A 22,131-nucleotide genomic window follows, 5' to 3' on the forward strand; every position below is an offset into this window, starting at 1 on the left:
GGAAACCAAAATGTTAACCCAGAAATCTCAGTTCAGCCTCTAAAGGTCTGTGCTCATTCTATCACTTAATCATCCTACTTTCAGATAACATATTTTAGTAATTTATGGATAAAATAACATGTAGAATTAATAGTAATGTTCTTAAAATAAGGCATGGGCATAACCAAGCAACCAGAGTGAATCAAGGACCCACAGAACAAGGTTGTCTAGAATCTGGTGAAATGTTTTCATCAATTTCTTAGTGAAGATGTCAGTGGCTGGCAGCACTGCTCCTAAGTGAGGATTTACTGTACTCTTGGCTGGAATAGAGTCTTATTACACAATTCATGTTCAGTCATTCACAGTAAAATTTTAGTTGTTGACATTGAAGACCAAGATAAATAATTTCCTTAGTACAATTATTAGATACATATTTGAAAAAGCTCCACCCCATTTAAATGAAAGAATTAGGTCTGGGTATCCCAAAAGAGCAACACTAGAAAAGCAAAGCAGCACCCCTATCTTAATTAGGCTTTTTTTTTTTTTAAGTCTGTGATATGCTACAAAGTCTCTGCAACTGTTACTCTCATCAAAGATAATTTAGGAAATGACTGACTTATGTCTAAGCATTAGAAAGAGGAGAAAGCTCAGAAAAGGCCTAATCTACCCATCCTGAACTCAAAGAAGGCTACTACATATTCCATGAGCTATCCATGTGAAATATGGTAAATGTTAAGTATGGCTCCAATGAGTCTTTTTTTTTGGAAATGAAGAACATATCCTATATGATATAAGATAAAAATAAAGTTTGAAAAATTATATTTTTGCTCTACTCTACTTTTGTATTTTTATATATAGAATTATCACACAATTATAATCCATAAGGAAGAAAGACTGTAATTATTGCATTTACAAATGGGAAAGCAAATAAAAATATTGCCAAGATGTTCATACTGGGTAATTTCTAAATAAATGGATGTTAAAATCAAATTTATCTAGGAAAGGAGATTCCATTTTACTCTCTTGAATGAAGTTAGGGAGTCCCACTTGCCTTGAACCACTGCTTTAATTCCAGGTCATTTTTGTCCCTAAAATCATCACTTACAAGTAATACGTTCAAAGTTGGTGCTTCTCTGGTCTGTAACATACGCTGTACTACTCACTCAGGGCACAAAGCTGGGACTACTGCTGTACCATCCCAGAAAGATTCACATACAAGAGAAGATTAGATAACGTTTCCCTCTGATTGAAACAAAAACTTTGATCTCAGGAATTGTGTTATCTGGTACTCTTTAAAATCCACAATCTTAAAGAAAAAAAAAAAGGTTCCAATGAATTAATAATGGCTTGAGACTCAATGCGCTGCAGCAATTTTCACTGCCGTGGTTGTTTCTTTTATAGTCACACTTGATTAGTATTAGAAATGTGGAGGAATTGCAATATGCATGGTTTTCAAAGCCCTTTACAGAATTTCATTTTTCTCACTAGGAGAGAGTCAATGAAAAGGTAATAAGAAAAGCTCTCTGGGACGTTTTTATAGGAGTGTCAGAAGCCAGTAAGCTAACTACATGAAAGAACCCAGATCGTGCAGACAGCGTTTGGAGCAGAAACACTTCAGAGACTTTATATCTAGTATTTTGACTTTTACATGTCCTTGGAGAAGAAAGCGTGCTAGCTACAAAACCAAATAAGGATGAGAAAGGAGGAAACCGTATGCTTAAGAATAATTACAGTTTCAATTTTCATAGGAAATACATGTGAAGTTTCAAAGATAAAGTGTAATAGAAATTGAGGGGGTTTGGTGTGTCTAAAATATTGGCAAGAAACAAACTTCTTATTTCCCTTGCTAGCTCATCCCAAATTTCCGCCATATGGAAGTTAGTCTGGGTAGCTTAATTGAATGCTATCAACTCCTCCACAAGTCCATTTGCTTTTGTTTTGCACTCAGTGGAGATGAAAAATATCAGATCACAATCCCTATAAACTGAACCATCATAATTCAAGCTTGCATTCAATGACTTATCTGACACTTCTTTAAATTTAAAACATCCCAATTATTTTAACCTCTTTTCAAGACAGTAATTCTTCTTGTTCATTGTTCTAGCAAAAATATCAAAATATTATTATCAAAAAAGTACAAGCAATCTTAAAATATTTCATTGGCCATGAAAGCCATAAAGGAGGTGAAAAATCTAATAATGGAAAACAATAAACATGACTATTATTATTGTGAGTGTTCAACATCATGCTTCACATAAAACTTCATTTCAATGTGATCTGCAGAGCAGGGTGATTACTTTGGCTGAGTCATATATTCCAAACAAAATAACAGTAAGAATCTGTCCATTGCACCTTTGTCATGTGGACAGTCAAACTACCGTGGTTTAACTGACCTATAGTCACATCAGTACCTGCTACTGCCGTGGCCCCACGGTTGCTCCTCTCTTTCTCTTCATCCACCAAATCATTCTGACTACCAACCGGTACTTTCGAATCCAGGCCAGCTTGATTTGGGTGAAGTTTCTTGGTTATGTCTACGTGATGACGCTGAAATGACACAAGTCAGAGTGACTGATTTCACAAGTAAATTGTCAGTCCAAAATAAATCCTTTGCAGAAATATGAAAGATTTATCACATGGCAATTCATTTCTGTATGTCTGAAACAGAACATTTGACATGTCGAAGCAAGTTACAAATTATATGTTCATCAAGATATTTTGGAAATCAAGGTGTACAATTTTTGAAGCAATCTAAGTAACTAGAATAAGAAATAATTTTTGGCATAGAAAACCATCTTCAAAGACCATTTGTGTATATTACTTTCTTCTTGTGAAGCTTTTAAAATATTTTTCATTTAGAACATTTTTATTTAGTTTTTATTCTTATAGTTAACTAACCCAGCACTTCATTATATATTACATAATTTCATATTATATGATCAAAAGCAGATTTCATTTATGTATCATCATACTCTTTATATAAAACAAATCATAACATCTACTATAAATTAACCCACATTTTTTATCAGCATTATGCAAATTTGACAAAGCTCCTCTAGTCAATTTCAGAGTAATAAATCATCATAACAATGAATTATTAAGGCACGGCATCAATGGTCCCCATAACTCATCTCACATGTAAGAGATGTCACAGCATTTGACATTATACTGACACACTGTATGCTTCAAAAGAATCATCAGATGGGAACAAAAAGTGAAAACTTCAATTGGAAATTAAACTTCCAGCACTTAATTAATTCATACCCAAGTCCAGATTGGAAGTTTATCAATTTGAATAAGATTACAGAATATGTGAAAATTCTTAGAGTCAATATTATCTTGTCAATTATGGCCATTCAGACTAGCCATGTTGGCTCACTAAAGGATAGTATAATGGACACTTTTCCTGTAAAGTTTCTCCTATAGACCGTATATTGCATGAAATTCATTGAAAGCTTGATTTTATAAAATCAGCCGCTCTTAAAGCTTGAGAAAGGCCAATAAGGAAATTAGGCTTTAGAATGATTAAGTAATTCACTTGAGTTAACAAAATGAACAGTGCTGAGCCTTATGATATGAATCTTGAACCTCGGACAGTGTTCTTCATGATTGATTTCTTGAGATTTTTAATGCAGTGGACTGGATGCCCAGGTAGCCCTCACTCTTCACTCCTCTCTATATCCATGTCCTTTCTACAGAATTTTGCAGTGCCCTCCTATTCTGACTTTTGGCCTATGAATGTGGCTTCTTCTGGCCCAACAGGATATTGACATAGAGGCTTGAAAGAGGCTTGCACAATTGTTTTTGCTCATTCCTTAACTTCCACTATGCCATGAGACTATGCCTAGACTAGCTGGCCACAGATTGAACATGAGATGGAGAGTTAGGTCACCCCAGTTGTCCAAGCTGAAGCAAACAACAGCCAGGGGAGCCCCAGACATTTGGGTGAAACCAGTCTAGATCATCTGAGACCAGCTCAAGTCAGCTGAATTCCACAGCTTCATGAGCAAAATGAATGTGATTTTGGTCGTATGCCATTATGTTTTTCGGGTGGTTATGCAGCATTGTATGCTGATAGACAACTGGTACATTCAACCACCATCTATCTATAGTATCCCAGATAATGGATGTGGTGTGAGAATACAAACATAACATGACATTCTCTCAGACTCCAAATTATTAAAACACAATTTCTTACATTGTTTATGCAGATAATTAAAATAGAGTGTGGTAAGTCATTTGCAGATATTTCTCAAATTCCTTTTCTAATGGCAAAGGAAGGGATCCTAGCGATACTACAAAAGACAGCTCACAAGATCAGTTTGGATGTTGGTATTGACTAGAACTAAACCATCCCGCTTGTTTATTTTTAGCTCCTCCACAGCCCACAGAAACATAAGTCCATCACTGTAATTTTTAAAATTTATTGTCAGGCCTCTATTATCATGTAGTTTTTGGAAAGAAGCAGATTTCAGTATCCAACTACTTTCCTGATTCTGAATTAGACACCTTTGAAAAGGTTATTATTATTTCAAGTTATGACATGAGTATTAAATCATAGTTTCTCAGAACTGAGCAATGCAATAGATTAAAGAAGGAATAAGCTTCATGTTTGTTCATACCAAATTCAATTGAAAATATTAAAACATTGAGGGAAAGTTAAGAATTCATGCAAGTTATGTATATTCTAATATATTCCAGGCTGAAAATAAAAGAAATGCTGAGCTTATTTGCTCATGAAAGGATTTTTGTGAAAGCCTGAGAGAGAAAACAACCCCTTGATCAGAATAGGTTCTGAATTGTAAAGGTCCTGTGCTTCCTGGTGCAAACCTCTGGCAGACTGGACATTTTATAAACATATTAGTGTTTCAGTAATTAAGAGCCTCATTTTCCTGGAAACAGTTCCCACATGGAGTCTCTTCTTAAGTAAGCCCTGTCAGATTTTCCGACTTCTCTTTTACGTTACATATTATAGCCAACCTACTGTTCCCAGGTCCTAATGTAAAGGGAGATAGGTGTCTCTTAAGTTATTGACCCTGCCACACTCCCTCTTCCTTGTTTACTTAGCCCCTCCATCTAGTTCCCTGGGTCTGCACATTATACCCTGGCATCTCTTTTCTGCTACAATAAAATTCCTACAGTGTTTCATTCTTAATTACCCAACTGCCCTCCACTAACCCTCAATTCTCTCTTCCCTCTCCCCTTTCCTATCTCTCAAATTCTTCCACCATGCCTTGATAACTTTGCTTCATGGTTTGCAAACTTCACTACATATTCAACTTCTTTTCTGAACATTGTCTCTACCTTCCTACCCTGACTAAAATCTCATTCTTCTTTGAAGACACCACTTCCTCTGTGAATGATACCGGCTGCTTATTCTTCCTCATCCCCGTTACCCTTAAGTGGAGGATCCCCTTCCCTGAGTGTTGTCCATTGCACCTTACCTCCTTGCAAATGTGCCTGCTGCTTGATATTCCTGGCGTCTAGCTATGCGCCATCTCTCTTCTTGTTGGTATCATCTCTCTACTAATCTCTATGCATCTTTCAAAAGAAGTCTTTGGCACCTGGACTGTTGTCCAGCATCTGATGTAGCCTCAGCATCGCCATGATCTTGGACAATATCCACATCTACATAAACATTCTATCTTATTCATCCCTGGATCTCCTTATTACAAATGAACTTCTCATTCTTTCTAACTCATGCTTTCAGTCCCAAGATCACATTTGAAGTCCATCATCAGCTGAAATGTTTCCACCTCCAATATTAAGTATGTTCCTCTTTCACTTCTTCTCCTATCCTCAAGTTTATTCCCTCCACTCCAGCCAAATCACCTTCTCTACGACTGCTTTTTCCACAATTTCTGCCAAGGCTATTCGTGGACTTCACTGGCATCTGAGATCCACTAATCCCTTTACTTTCTCTATATCCATCACCCCCTTGCTCTTTTTCCTTTCTTCTCTACCCAGCATCCATTTCTGTTCAGAAACTTCAATCTGGCCAATAACCGGCCAGACTTCAACTTGTTTTACCTCTCAGCAGCATCTGACATGTCTGGTCACCTCCTTCTTTTGGCTTCTGATGTTCCTCCTACCACTCTGAGTGCTTATTCTTAGTCTCCTTTGCTGGAGTATCCTTCTTAACCAAACATTGAGTGTCAAGAGGTCTCAAGGTTCTGTTATTCTCCCGGTTTTCTTTTTACCATTCCTAGATAATTTCAGCAATCATGTGGCTTGACCTACCACCTGTACGTTTATGACTCCAGTGGGGAGGTAGAGATTTATGAAATGAGATGAGGTGTAGAGAGGCAGGAGCTTGTATGCCTTAGTAAGCACTCTGGACTCTAATTCTAACATCCTTTCAGGTCCACAATCTCATCACACTTCCTTCCTGTCTGAAGGCTTGGCTATTCTGTTTGCCTAGGACATTCTTAGTAAAATTTCCCCCTTAATATTACGAAGGCTTGGGTTCCTGCAAGTATCACTCACTGTATAAACCTTAGCCAGTGCCCTATTTTCTAGTCTTTGTGCACCTTGTACTTCTACTGTAATGTAATTTTTGTAATTACAATCAAATAATAGCTGTTTTCATGTTTAATGTCTATCTCCCTGGCTAAAATAAAACTCCCTGGAAGTAAAAACTATGCATGCCCTGTTCACTGTCCCGAGCTCTCATCTCAGGGTTTTAAATATAGTAGGCATTAAATAACTACACATTAAATAAATAGGCAAATTCATGAATAAAACATGACTTAATTTTTATGACTTTTTCTTTAGCCAGTTATCAATAGCCACTGTATAGTCACACTCCCATGCATAAGCAAGTTTGTGTATATCATCACTCCTAACAGTACTGCTTATCATTATGTGTTGGTAGATAAAATGCAATTACATTTTACCTTGTTTTATCTATAAAAAACACATATTCCAAATCCTGTGCTTTTAAATAAACTCATTACTGAAATCATGCAGAACTATATACAGTATCCCATATAGCTCTGAATCAAATTACATTGGTCAACCATCTATGGAAGTTATAAATCTGAGAATTGTTATGTTAGAGAAAGTGAAAATTGAGAACTAAGTATGTAAACACAGCAGCCTCTATTACCCTAGGTGTGTGAATGTGGTCTGACAACAACTGGAGAAATAAAACCCTCTGTCAGGTCCTGCTTCTGTGATGTCAAGTCTTCAACCTGAAGGTTGGGTCCAGAGGAAAATAAGAAAATTAAAATGTCTGCAAAGAATGGAGAGGAACACAGATAAATTTGAACTGCCATGCATCAGGCCTCTGTGACCACGCTGTAGTTGTACTTCAAAAATAAGGTTCTGTTTATTCTATGTAATTTCCATTTAACTTGTTATTAGAAATGAATCATTACAATCCTGTCTGCTAATTTGAAATGACTATTAAATTATTTTTATGTATTTCTTGGCTTGTAGTTTGCACGTTGTTTTTAATATTCCTGCTAAAGGTAATGATGCAATTATAAGGTACTGAATATTTGTCTCACAAAGAAAGGAACAAATAAGTATTACCAAAAAGTTAACCAAGATGTCCACGAAAAAAAAATGGAAAGAGCTCTTCAAATCTTTCATCTCATAACTAAGGCCATGCCGTTGAGTAAAATCATACTTTTTCAATTTATTGAGATTCCTAGTTCATGGTTGTATTTATTTGTACCCCTTCTCCCCAAGGGCAAATGGTCATGTTTTTCCTTAGAGAGGTACAAAGGACCTGTCTTCACCAGGGACTGTACATCACTCATATTTAAAGCAACATGAAGTATCCTAGATAAAGTACTTTACTTTTTACTTTGTAAAAAAATCAATCCTCTGCTGACTATAAAAAGCAACCTCCCTCTCTGCTTATATAAACACTGCTACTTTCCACTGCCTGTACTTTTTCACTTCAGAAAGTACATTTAAGTGAAGAAATTTCAAGTGATATTTGAGAAGAAATCTCTCATTAACTAACTTTCTTCCAGAGAATTAAATTCTACTTAAAATAAGAATAATGGCAATAATTCAGAGACTATACATAAATAAAAGAGAATATAGGTTTGCTGGGGATATGCAAATGATCATTCTATAAAAGCATTCTGTATGTAATCTGTCTTCTACTGTGTATGTGTGTGTGTCTGTGTATGTATGTCTCTATGTGTGTTCTCTTCTGTTTATTACCTAGTTGAATCACCATAAATAATTTAGAAGATAATTAAGTGTTTTATATAAAAACTAATTAATTTCTTATTGTGTATTATAAAGGTCCATAATATAACAGAGACAATTTTTTTTTTAAAAAAGCAAGAATATAAACTGAAAAATAATCTAAAACTGACCATCCATATAGACAGTCATCTCTTTTGGGCAATATTCTGAGGTTTCCTACAATGATTCATATATACTCAAACTGCCCTTTCTGCACAGAATGTCTTCTTTACACCAGTTCAAAGAGATCCTTCTGAGCTTGTTCAACCCTATCCCAAAGACATGCTATCTTTTGACCCTTTCCTGTCCCTTGCAACCTTATGTTGTTTACAGAGGGTTTGCTCAAGCCTGTGTTTGGCAGGCCTTGGTTCATCAGCTCATCAGAAGCTCATTTCCCCTTTTCTGCTCCTCCTGGAGCTTTAGACTGTGACCTTCCCAGGTGAGATTCCTTGCTGGCATCACTTACCCTCCTTGGCTAGTGATCCTCCTCCCTGGACCCTTCACACCTTCTTATTCAAATGTGACCTTGCTGGCTAGGTCTGGGCTGGCAGTTGATCAGGAACTTCACCAGCAGTCACAGGTGTTTGCATGTGGCTTAACGCTAAGACATCCTTGGGCCCAATAGTGGTTAACAAGAAGAACAGACTCTTCCTTCTGTGCTTATTCCAAGTACCTCCAGAAAGTCAGACATTTGATAGAGTTGGTATCTACCCTGACCTTTTCTTGGGTTGGAGGACAGACAGTAAGCCTACGGAAAAGAAAGATGCCTGAATCTATTTCCCTAGTTGCTCTAATAAGAGAAGACAGCACCCCATCTGAATCCTACAAAGACCTCTTCTTCTTGGACTGGCTGGGACCAGACCCAAGAAAAACCATCCTTGCTGTAACTGATTAGAAATTGTCTCACATATCATACATCAAATATCTTACTGTATCCTCTGGGAAAGAAGTTCCTCATTACTATTAAGATTATTTTATACTTCACTTTAAAAATATGTTTCAAGACTATATCAAGCATTAAAGTAAGAGATTAACAGTACTCATATTTCAGATATAGATTTCACTTGCATCGTCCTCTATTTTCCCTGATGAAAACTGGGATCTAGGTAATTTGATATCTAGAAGTCCCACCATCTTGGTTTACGTTGATTTAATCACCCTCTTGGAAAAAATCAAACCCTAGTTCATGGATATGGGAAGAACTCAATATAATCACATACTTTGATTGAAATGAGTTGAAGTATTTTCATCTACAATACTTAGGTGGAGAACCTCTTCACATACTTCCATCAAGCTCAAATCAATGTGCTTCTTGCTACTCTAACATTCTGTGAATTTAGCCAAAGATGAAATGAAGATTTGAAGCAAGGCTTAGCCAATACTTCTTACTTTAAAATGAGATCTGAGTAGACAGCTAATCTGTACAATTATTATTCTTAAGGAGATAAACAAAAATTCCTTCTACCCTCAAAGAGGTTAGCTTTGTCACTCCAGATATTGGACAATCATGCAAAAGAATTTGCTATTTTAGAGACTCTGTGGCAAGTCCCTCCTCTTCAAATTGCCAAAGTTGGCTTACTCAAAATGCTGATGTAATGCACCCTGGAGCAGCTCTTTGTGTAGTGATAAATCTTCTTCCTTATTTTGTCTTCCTGAAAATTTGGAAGTAATTAATTTGCATGATTATTGTCATAACTTTCAAAGCTCCTATTTTAACGGGAAATCATAACTCTTAGAGTCTGTGAGTGTAATCTGTGGCCAAAGGGCAGGAAGATTAATCTTATTTTAAATTATGAAAATAGAAATTACAGTGGAATCAACGATGTGACACATTTTTTGTTAGATGAGATTTTGGAGAAATTAGTTTTGAATTAGTGGACGTATGAATAGCATTTGAACAGTGTCCAGCCGGGTGACAGTTGCTGCAGATGGCAGACGGAAACTGTGGTATACTTTATAATAGGTCTGTCTGTATCTAGGAAAATTATTCTCAATTCATTTCTTAAAAATTACCTTTGAAATCATCTTAGCCTTCTGGGTATTAAAATGCAGGTTTTCACATGAGTCTTTAAAAGGTATATGTCCTGGCAATCTGATTTAAAACATTGTTGTATTATTATTTGAGCTAGAAATGATTTTGATGAGTATGACTCATCTCACTATTTCTTCAAGCCTTCAAATTACTGTATATAAACTATTGAATGGCATTCTTGCTACCAAAGTGTTGCTAAAATACAAAATGCATGTGCTGTTGTGAATAGGTGCCCTGTATAGGATGTGGTCCTTGGAGCCTGCTTTCTATCTCCTCAGCTCAACTTAAGCCTGGCAACATTTCTTTGAAATCTCTTCCCATAAAGGCTGCTCTTCTGACCTCCTCTAATTCACAAGCCCTATTTCTGATTCCCCTTTTAAGGCATTGTCTGGCACCACCACCCAACACCTTTTTGAAATGTCTATAGATTCCAGGCATGGCCCTTCATCTTCAGGATCCTTCTCCATTTTGTTCAGAATGGCCTCTAGCTCATGTTCTCCTCTTTGCTCTCCCTCTCCAAACATGACATCAACAGACCTTAATGTTTGCACCACTGTTGAACTTCCTTTTAGTCTTTTTTAGACTCTTGTAAGTACAATCAGAACATGGACCTCATTGTTCATCAGAATATCTCCATCCTCACGATCTTGGATTCTAACACTCTCCTCTGTGCTCTCACTTGCTGCTACTAACACTGCTCTTCCCTCTTGGTCTTATTTTCTTTTTTCTGGCATTGTTTTAGCTTTATTTTTCATCAAAGCAATACATTCACGTTGTAATCAATCAAACAGTGCAGAAGAGTTAGAAGGGAAAGCAAAAGCCTCCTATCCCAACATTTCCAATCCCTCAAAGCAACTTCTTTCTTATTATTTCTGCTTTTTAGTTTTGCTGGAGTCTACATCTGTAACATTTACTTTACACATAGTAACTTATCAGCTTAAATTACTAACTTTCAAATATTAACATAAAAGATAAAGATTTAGTTAATTTATACCAATTCATTCCCTTTCCATTGTTGTATGATCATTCATTCATTCAGCAAGTATATAATGAGCAACAACTATGCAAAGGTTTTGGGGATATAGTACTAAGAAAGAAGAGGCAAAGAATTCCCTGCCCTCCTTGTGTTTACATCCTGTGTGTGTGAGTTGGGATTTGGGGTGAGGTGGCAGGGAGGAAGAGCCAATAACAAATACATCAGGAAAATATATAGAATGAGTTCAATGGGAAAAAAATGAAACAGAGAAGTGGATAGACAATGTAGAGTAGGGCAACAAGGTTGCAATTTTAGATAGCTTGGCATTTGAGCAAAGATTTGGATGAGAAGAGCTTTCATTATATTTGAGCAAAGATCTGAATTTAAAATATTTTTTCATTTGATTACATTTGTATCTTCAAATACACTTGAACCCCCTATCACCCTTTCATTTATTTTTACCTATTGACTTCTTCCTTGATTCACTGTTTCCCTACCCAACGGGCTTTAAAACCTTCATATTAAAAACTTTCTTACTGTGACTATCAGATATCACATCCTCAATTTCCATTCTACCCCCTTTGCCAATTTCTTCTCTCTCTCTCTCTCTCTCTCTTTCTCTCGCACTCATACCCAGAGGTAGCAAGCTCATTGCTGGTTTAAAAGAAAAAAAAAAAAAAACTTGAAATTTTCTATTTGTTTCTGACATGCATTCATGTTACCTGGTGACATGTGGGTTCTCAGTGTTGCTCAGTTTTTTGGAGGATCTCTGCTTCCCTTCCTTTCGAGAGGTCTATGGAAGATATTTCAAGCCTTTTCTCTTCTATCAAAGTTCACAATGGAAATTCGGCATTCCTCATTTTAGAATGTTACTCAATCACTTAATTCGCTGATATGGTGGCCATCTGAAATCAATGCCCCTAGCTCTCCTTCTCTTTCCTTAGAAACAACACTTGATTTCTTCTGTTTCTTACTGACTCACAAAATGTCCAGTCCTTTTTCCAACGTGCATGCCTTCCCCTCGGAATATGACCCTTTCTCTTCCCCTCTTCCCGTGACATACTTAATCAATCATTCTTCCAACCTCTCATGTATTTTCTGACTCTCCTCCTCCATTGCCTCATTCATTTTTCTGCCAAGCTTTAACAAGAGCAATCCACTTACTGCTCCTTTTGTTCCCTCTCACTCGCTTATCTGGGTATTTACAGAATAGAATCTGGTTTCTGTTCCTACGACTTGACCAACAGTACTTTCACCAACCATTTTCTAGTCATAAGTCATAAATCCCAAAGTGCCTTTTCAGACCTTGTGGTTCCTAAGTTTTCTACTGCATATAACTCTGTTAACCAACTCACCGTTTTTTAAAGACATTTTCCCCTCAGCCTCCAGTATTCCATCTCCAGGATCCTTACACACTCATCTCTTTACTACCTTTTCTCTTCCCTAACAACTTCTAAATCAGTGTCTCTAAACCATTCTGATTGCATGTTATTAATAAAAATTTTAAGTGTAAAACATAAATATGATACATGTATATAAAGTTATACACATGTATTTAACATATGTAGTTGTATACATTTGCTGTACTAATATAGTATGTGTATTATAAAACAAACTCTAAGTAGAAATTTCAGAGAGGTAAAGTTGAAATAAAATATTTTGTTTAATGCAAATTTTTAAAAAAATATTTAAGGCAAAATTTTATTTCATTTACTAATAATATATTGAGAAAACAATGGAATAGTTTTAATACTTTTTAAAATTTTGATTTAACACTTTATGATACAGCGATTCAATTGTTTGCTTTATAATTAAGTTCATTTTTGTACTGAGTTTTCATGGCTGTCACCACTGAAAATGAAGTGCTACAAAGCCATGTGGATCCAAGCAGGAAAAGTATATTGTTAATCACTCTAAGTCATGGTGAATATGTTTCAAAATTATCTACCAATTGTGCAAATATTTGTTAAAAATGGCTAATAAAGTTTTATCCACCTTGATGTCAAATTATTTTTAAACAATAAACTGGTTGAGCATGGTGGCTTATGTCTGTAATCCCTGCATTTTGGGAGGTTGAGGCAGGAGAATTACTTCAGGCCAGGAGTTTGAGACAAGACTGAGCAATATAGTGAGGACTTGTTTCTAATAAATAAATAAAAAGCCAGGAGTGGCGGTAGGTGACTGCAGTCCCAGCTACTCAGGAAGCTGAGGCCAGAGGATGGCTTTAGTCCAGGAGGTCAAGGCTATAGTGAGCTATGATTGTGCCACTGCACTCCAGGTCTGGGCAACAGAGAGAGACCCTGTCTCTATAGGAAAGAAAAAAGAAAAGAAAAGAGAGAAAGAGAGAAAAAAAAGAAAAAAAGAAAAGGAAAGAAAGAAAACAAAAGGAAGGAAAGAAGAAAGGGAGGGAGGGAGGGAGGGAGAGAAGAAAGAGAAAGAACGAAAGAAAGAACAAAAGAAAGAGAGAAAGAAAGAAAGAAAGAAAGAAAGAAAGAAAGAAAGAAAGAAAGAAAGAAACAAAGAAAGAAAGAAAGAAAAAGAAAGAAAGAGAAAAAAGAAAGAGATGAAGAGGAAGAAGAGGAAGGGAGGGAGGAAGAAAGGAAGGAAGGAAGGAAGGAAGATTTGAGATAATATATTTAATCATTTAATATTTTTATTATTGAGTTTAAAATCCACTGCAATTCTTTGGAAGATTGTATCAAAGATTAGAAAATTTCCTTCCATGTTTTTAAGGTTTACAATATGACAGGCTTTACAGGTTGCACATCGTTTTCAGCAGTGACAGCATATAACATCAAAAATATTCCAAAACAATCAATTTTCAAAATATTCTCCATAGAATGATTCTTTTATTAAAGTTACATTTTTATCTTTTAACTAAAGGGCCAGCTCAAGTGTGTACGTGTGTGTTCCTGGCACTTATCCCGGATGAGGTAGGCAAATTTGAACGCTCACCATTTTGTAAAATAAAACTTAATACTAATACGTCCTTAATTTTGTAAAAAGTGTTCTTTCATGAGATTATTGGCAAGTTTTTAGATGATGCAAAACAATGCCATAGTCATTCCCCTTCTCACAGAATATCATGAGGGTTCTACCGTATTTTTAAACCTTTGCTTCTATAAATTAAACATATTTAGTACATCCGGCAGAATTTGGTAAACCACTGGTTATAATTTCTTTACTGCAATAACATGTCTATAATGACACTGGGGATTTCATATGTGAATTTATTTCTCCAGGCTTTTTCATAAACACTTTAAAAATTCTGGACAATGCAGCTACTGTATCAGTGGTTGTACTTACTCAACTTATCCATAAAGAAATGCTTTCACTAAAGAAGTCATTAAGGGATAGAATAATGGATTCTCCAATGCATAAGAAATACTTCTTTGTGTATTTCATTATTGAAACACATCATGTAAATATAATAAACAGATATGTCAGGGAAAAAAACAGAATTCTCATGTAACTTATAGAAAAATCTCCCTTAACTGGGTCATTTGTTCATACAAACTATAATAACAGCTAACATTTATTTTGTGCTAAGTGTCAGGCATTATTCTAAACTGTTACGTGTATTAGCGTATTGAAATCTTCAGCATTTTTTTTTCCTAAGCATCTGTCAAGGGCATTTTCAAAAAAAAAAAAAAAAAAAGGTTCTAATTTGTCACCATATTGTTTCTTTGTGTAATTTTCCCCATATTTAGGAAGAACCAATGTACTTCCATAATATGTAGCTTTTTCTTTATTGGTACTTTTTTTTCTTTTTTCTTTTTCTTTTTTTTTTTTTTTTGAGATGGAGTCTCGCTCTGTCACCCAGGCTGGAGTGCAGTGGCATGATCTTGGCTCACTAAAACCTCCACCTCCCAGGTTCAAGCGATTCTCCTGCCTCAGGTTCCCAACTAGCTGGGATTACAGGTGCATGTAACCGTGCCCGGCTAATTTTTTGTATTTTTTTTTTTTTTTTTTAGTAGAGATGGGGCTTCACCCTGTTAACCAGGAGGGTCTCAATCTCCTGACCTCATGATTCACCCACCTCAGCCTCCTAAAGTGCTGGGATTACAAGCGTGAGCCACCTTGCTCGGCCATTTTTTTTTCTTTAAACTCATAAGAGTTAATATTAATTTTGGTGAATCTTAAATGTTATGCAGTATTGGGTTGAGTATACCATAATTTTATACAGTGCTGAAAAACTATAGGCAAGCATCTTCCAATACCTGTTTTCTGAGTTTTAAAAAGTGTATTGTTAATCATTATGGTTTCATTTTCCCAGTGGCTAATATCACATAACATGGTGAAGTTTTTTGTCACTATGAGTGTTTATAAAAGTTCATTTCAATCATTTTTATGATTTCAATTTTTTGGCTTACATCTTGATGAGTATGGTTCGTTCATCTGCTTTTATACCTCCTAATACTAGAAGTGTGAAAACTGTCAGGTTTTTTTAAACGATTCTCTATAGCTCATAAGTACAATATTTTATTTACAATAGTATATAATACTTTCATGAAATGCACACATAATAAGGACACAGCTCAATAACTTGATATAAATTGAATGTTCCATGTAACCATTACACAGATCTGGAAATAGAATATTAATAATCCCAGCAGCTCCTTCAAGCCTCAACCTAGTCACATTTCCAGTGCTTTTCCCCCAAAGCTAATCCTTATCCTGACACCTAGTATCATAGTTTAATTTTCTCCCCTGTTTGGGAACTTTATATGCTTTGAATCACATAACATATTCTTTGGTGTCTGGTTTCCTTCTTTAGATTCATAGCATCATTCCATTGTATGGATAAACCAAAATGCATTTGCTTACTCTACTACTGAAGAATATTTGAGTAATTTCCAAGTATTAGTTGTTACAAATAATGCTGTTGTGAATATTCCTGTTCATGTCTTTTTGTGCACATGTCACACATTTCTATTGGGTGCACATATGAATATGTTGCTGTAGACAGGTCAGTGCTGGGTCACATGACAGTTTTAGTAGAGCCTGCAGACAGTTTCCCAGAGTAATACACTCTCTACATGGGTATGTGAAGTAGCAGTTTCTCCATATTCTTGCTAAGACTTGGTACTCTCAATCTATTTAACCATTCTAGTGGATTTGCTGGTGTTCGTGTTATCTCCTCATTGGTTTGATTTGCATTTCCCAGATGAATGGTGAGATTAAATAACTTTTCAATGTTGTATTGCTCATTGGAAATACTTATTGTGAAATGCCTACTTTGTGAAGTAACTATTTGAGTTTTTGCCCACTTTGTCTATTGTGCTATTTGTATTTTTATATTGACTGATAACATGTCTTTATATATTCTGAATACAAATTCTTTTTGGTATCCCTTATCTATTTTGCAAATAGCTTCTCCTGCTTTGTAGCTTGCATTTTCACTTCATTAATGTTGTCTCTAGTAATCTTTAATCCACAGGTTGTTTTCAGTAATTCTAAAAATTGCTTGTCCATCTTGTGAGATTTGGTTTCGTTTAAACTAGTTAATATAATGTTCAAAGAACTTAACCAAGTTCCTTGAATCTGCAGCCTAACAATTCCCTGAAATCAAGGGTGCCACTGTGCACCCGTAGGTGGGGGTTCCAGCCTCAGAGACACTCAGTCTCTGGAAACTAAAAACAAGATCCAGTAGCTACCACTGCCCATTAACTTTGAGTTAACAATGATTATAAACAACTACCAGCTTTACGAGAAAGAAAGAAACAACCAGACTTTATGTAACTCCTGATGAAAATACATCGCACTGTCTACGGAGTAATCTTCCTAAAGTATCAAATCTGAATCTATCAAGCCTCAAGATTTAACTGTCAATTCTCAGGAAAATAAGGCAGAAGAACGTTTTGGGAGGAAGCCCACTCACAGACAAAACAATCCAAGAATATACGATGTCTAGAAAAGACTATGTCTAGTATATATGACACGTAGTAAACAGAAAAGAAACTGATACATAAGAAAATCCTGTAAAGTGTAAGGAATCTAGTAACAGGAGATGTTTGGAAAACAACAAAGGACATTAAAATATCACCAGTTGATTCCAGTTTCTGCGTGAGTGGCTATATGTAACTGGCAAAAAGAAAATCATTTCTACTTCTCTTCACTTGCATCCATAGGAATATACTCTGCAACACTCATGCTGTGGCAAACTCTATAAAACAAATCGTTTCTCCAACAAATTGAGAAAAAATAGGAGGAAACTTATAAAGAAGATTTTAAAAGATCAACAATTGCAACGTATGCACCTTACGTAGATCCTGATTGAAACTGTAAGAAAACATTTATGAGACAACCATACAAATTTGAATCTTTACTTGATAAGTTTTCATGTGTGACACTATATTGTTTTAAAGAATCCTTACATTTTAGAGTTATCTACTGAAGAATTTGCTGATTAAATTATGTGAAATGGTATCTGTTTTGTTTTGTCTTGTTTTGCTTTTTCCGAAAAATCCAGCCGGGGTGAAGAATGAGGAATATGGATGAAGTAAAATTGATCTTGAGTTAATGGTTGATGAAGTCAGGTAATGGGTATCTGGAGATTTATTATGCTATTCTCCTGCTTTTTGTGTATTCTTGGAATATTTTGTAGGACAATGTTTGGTCTAAGGCTTGAAATCAAGACAATAATTTGCTTGTGTATGACGTAAGGGCGCATGTGGCTCATGCCTGTAATCCTAGTACTTTGGGAGACCAAGGCAGGCAGATCACAAGACCAGGAGATCAAGATCATCCTGGCTAACACGGTGAAAACCTGTCTCTACTAAAAATACAAAATTTAGCTAGGTGTGGTGGCACGCGCCTGTAGTCCCAGCTACTCAGGAGGCTGAGGCAGGAGTATCGCTTGAACCTGAGAGGTGGAGGTTGCAGTGAGCCAAGATCATGTCACTGCATTCCAGCCTGGGTGACAGAGCAAGACTCTGTCTCAAAAAAAAAAAACATATATATATATATATACACACACACACACACAACACACACACACAACACACACAACACACACACACACACTTATACTGGAGTTCAGGAATTAAGATATTGTTTCTTGGGGGGCGGAGCAAGATGGCCGAATAGGAACAGCTCCAGTCTCCAACTCCCAGCACGAGCGACACAGAAGACCGGTGATTTCTGCATTTTCAACTGAGGTACTGGGTTCATCTCACTGGGGAGTGCCGGACGATCGGTGCTGGTCAGCTGCTGCAGCCCGACCAGCGAGAGCTGAAGCAGGGCGAGGCATTGCCTCACCTGGGAAGCGCAAGGGGGAAGGGAATCCCTTTTCCTAGCCAGGGGAACTGAGACACACAACACCTGGAAAATCGGGTAACTCCCACCCCAATACTGCGCTTTAAGCAAACAGGCACACCAGGAGATCATATCCCACACCTGGCCGGGAGGGTCCCATGCCCACGGAGCCTCCCTCATTGCTAGCACAGCAGTCTGTGATCTACCGGCAAGGCAGCAGCGAGGCTGGGGGAGGGGCGCCTGCCATTGCTGAGGCTTAAGTAGGTAAACAAAGCTGCTGGGAAGCTCGAACTTGGGGGAGCTCACAGCAGCTCAAGGAAACCTGCCTGTCTCTGTAGACTCCACCTCTGAGGACAGGGCACAGTAAACAATAACAAACACAGCCGAAACCTCAGCAGACGCAAACGACTCTGTCTGACAGCTTTTAAGAGAGCAGTGGATCTCCCAACACGGAGGTTGAGATCTGAGAAGGGACAGACTCCCTGCTCAAGTGGGTCCCTGACCCCTGAGTAGCCTAACTGGGAGACATCCCCCACTAGGGGCAGTCTGACACCCCACACCTCACACGGTGGAGTACACCCCTGAGAGGAAGCTTCCAAAGCAAGAATCAGACAGGTACACTCGCTGTTCAGAAATATTCTATCTTCTGCAGCGTCTGCTGCTGATACCCAGGCAAACAGGGTCTGGAGTGGACCTCAAGCAATCTCCAACAGACCTACAGCTGAGGGTCCTGACTGTTAGAAGGAAAACTATCAAACAGGAAGGACACCTACACCAAAACCCCATCAGTACATCACCATCATCAAAGACCAGAGGCAGATAAAAACACAAAGATGGGGAAAAAGCAGGGCAGAAAAGCTGGAAATTCAAAAAATAAGAGCGCATCTCCCCCGGCAAAGGAGCGCAGCTCATCGCCAGCAACGGATCAAAGCTGGATGGAGAATGACTTTGACGAGATGAGAGAAGAAGGCTTCAGTCCATCAAATTTCTCAGAGCTAAAGGAGGAATTACGTACCCAGCGCAAAGAAACTAAAAATCTTGAAAAAAAAGTGGAAGAATTGATGGCTAGAGTAATTAATGCAGAGAAGGTCCTAAACGAAATGAAAGAGATGAAAACCATGACACGAGAAATACATGACAAATGCACAAGCTTCAGTAACCGACTCGATCAACTGGAAGAAAGAGTATCTGCGATTGAGGATCAAATGAATGAAATGAAGCGAGAAGAGAAACCAAAAGAAAAAAGAAGAAAAAGAAATGAACAAAGCCTGCAAGAAGTATGGGATTATGTAAAAAGACCAAATCTACGTCTGATTGGGGTGCCTGAAAGTGAGGGGGAAAATGGAACCAAGTTGGAAAACACTCTTCAGGATATCATCCAGGAGAACTTCCCCAACCTAGTAGGGCAGGCCAACATTCAAATCCAGGAAATACAGAGAACGCCACAAAGATACTCCTCGAGAAGAGCAACTCCAAGACACATAATTGCCAGATTCACCAAAGTTGAAATGAAGGAAAAAATCTTAAGGGCAGCCAGAGAGAAAGGTCGGGTTACCCACAAAGGGAAGCCCATCAGACTAACAGCAGATCTCTCAGCAGAAACTCTCCAAGCCAGAAGAGAGTGGGGGCCAATATTCAACATTCTTAAAGAAAAGAATTTTAAACCCAGAATTTCATATCCAGCCAAACTAAGTTTCATAAGTGAAGGAGAAATAAAATCCTTTACAGATAAGCAAATGCTTAGAGATTTTGTCACCACTAGGCCTGCCTTACAAGAGACCCTGAAGGAAGCACTAAACATGGAAAGGAACAACCGGTACCAGCCATTGCAAAAACATGCCAAAATGTAAAGACCATCGAGGCTAGGAAGAAACTGCATCAACTAACGAGCAAAATAACCAGTTAATATCATAATGGCAGGATCAAGTTCACACATAACAATCTTAACCTTAAATGTAAATGGACTAAATGCTCCAATTAAAAGACACAGACTGGCAAACTGGATAAAGAGTCAAGACCCATCAGTCTGCTGTATTCAGGAGACCCATCTCACACGCAGAGACATACATAGGCTCAAAATAAAGGGATGGAGGAAGATTTACCAAGCAAATGGAGAACAAAAAAAAGCGGGGGTTGCAATACTAGTCTCTGATAAAACAGACTTTAAACCATCAAAGATCAAAAGAGACAAAGAAGGCCATTACATAATGGTAAAGGGATCAATTCAACAGGAAGAGCTAACTATCCTAAATATATATGCACCCAATACAGGAGCACCCAGATTCATAAAGCAAGTCCTTAGAGACTTACAAAGAGACTTAGACTCCAATACAATAATAATGGGAGACTTCAACACTCCACTGTCAACATTAGACAGATCAACGAGACAGAAAGTTAACAAGGATATCCAGGAATTGAACTCATCTCTGCAGCAAGCAGACCTAATAGACATCTATAGAACTCTCCACCCCAAATCAACAGAATATACATTCTTCTCAGCACCACATCATACTTACTCCAAAATCGACCACATAATTGGAAGTAAAGCACTCCTCAGCAAATGTACAAGAACAGAAATTATAACAAACTGTCTCTCAGACCACAGTGCAATCAAACTAGAACTCAGGACTAAGAAACTCAATCAAAACTGCTCAACTACATGGAAACTGAACAACCTGCTCCTGAATGACTACTGGGTACATAACGAAATGAAGGCAGAAATAAAGATGTTCTTTGAAACCAATGAGAACAAAGATACAACATACCAGAATCTCTGGGACACATTTAAAGCAGTGTGTAGAGGGAAATTTATAGCACTAAATGCCCACAAGAGAAAGCAGGAAAGATCTAAAATTGACACTCTAATATCGCAATTAAAAGAACTAGAGAAGCAAGAGCAAACACATTCGAAAGCTAGCAGAAGGCAAGAAATAACTAAGATCAGAGCAGAACTGAAGGAGATAGAGACACAAAAAACTCTCCAAAAAATCAATGAATCCAGGAGCTGGTTTTTTGAAAAGATCAACAAAATTGACAGACCACTAAGCAAGACTAATAAAGAAGAAAAGAGAGAAGAATCAAATCGACGCAATTAAAAATGATAAAGGGTATATCACCACCGACCCCACAGAAATACAAACTACCATCAGAGAATACTTTAAACACCTCTACGCAAATAAACTGGAAAATCTAGAAGAAATGGATAATTTCCTGGACACTTACACTCTTCCAATACTAAACCAGGAAGAAGTTGAATTCCTGAATAGACCAATAGCAGGCTCTGAAATTGAGGCAATAATTAATAGCCTACCAACCAAAAAAAGTCCAGGACCAGATGGATTCACAGCTGAATTCTACCAGAGGTACAAGGAGGAGTTGGTACCATTCCTTCTGAAACTATTCCAATCAATAGAAAAAGAGGGAATCCTCCCTAACTCATTTTATGAGGCCAACATCATCCTGATACCAAAGCCTGGCAGAGACACAACAAAAAAAGAGAATTTTAGACCAATATCCCTGATGAACATCAATGCAAAAATCCTCAATAAAATACTGGCAAACCGGATTCAGCAACACATCAAAAAGCTTATCCACCATGATCAAGTGGGCTTCATCCCTGGGATGCAAGGCTGGTTCAACATTTGCAAATCAATAAACATAATCCAGCATATAAACAGAA

At 37.2% G+C, this 22,131-nt stretch overlaps 1 protein-coding gene across 9 annotated transcripts in view; it reads right to left on the reverse strand.

The window, feature by feature from the left end:
* The window catches only part of LOC105465581 (thymocyte selection associated), a 235,823-nt gene that overhangs the window by 14,748 nt on the left and 198,944 nt on the right, over positions 1-22,131 (reverse strand). For 8 of the 9 annotated variants that reach the window (XR_011623350.1, XM_011714061.3, XM_071096422.1 and 5 more), the window contains one exon: positions 2,391-2,526. The exons of the other annotated variant lie outside the window; for it this stretch is intronic. Coding sequence is in view for 7 of the 8 variants with exons in the window: in XM_011714061.3 (XP_011712363.1) it covers positions 2,391-2,526 (136 nt within the window). In the remaining variant the exon portion in view is untranslated. The remainder of the gene's footprint in view (positions 1-2,390; positions 2,527-22,131) is intronic. 9 annotated transcript variants of the gene reach the window in all.

The sequence above is a fragment of the Macaca nemestrina genome, chromosome 5, assembly GCF_043159975.1.
Source record: "Macaca nemestrina isolate mMacNem1 chromosome 5, mMacNem.hap1, whole genome shotgun sequence".
Taxonomy (NCBI): domain Eukaryota; kingdom Metazoa; phylum Chordata; class Mammalia; order Primates; family Cercopithecidae; genus Macaca; species Macaca nemestrina.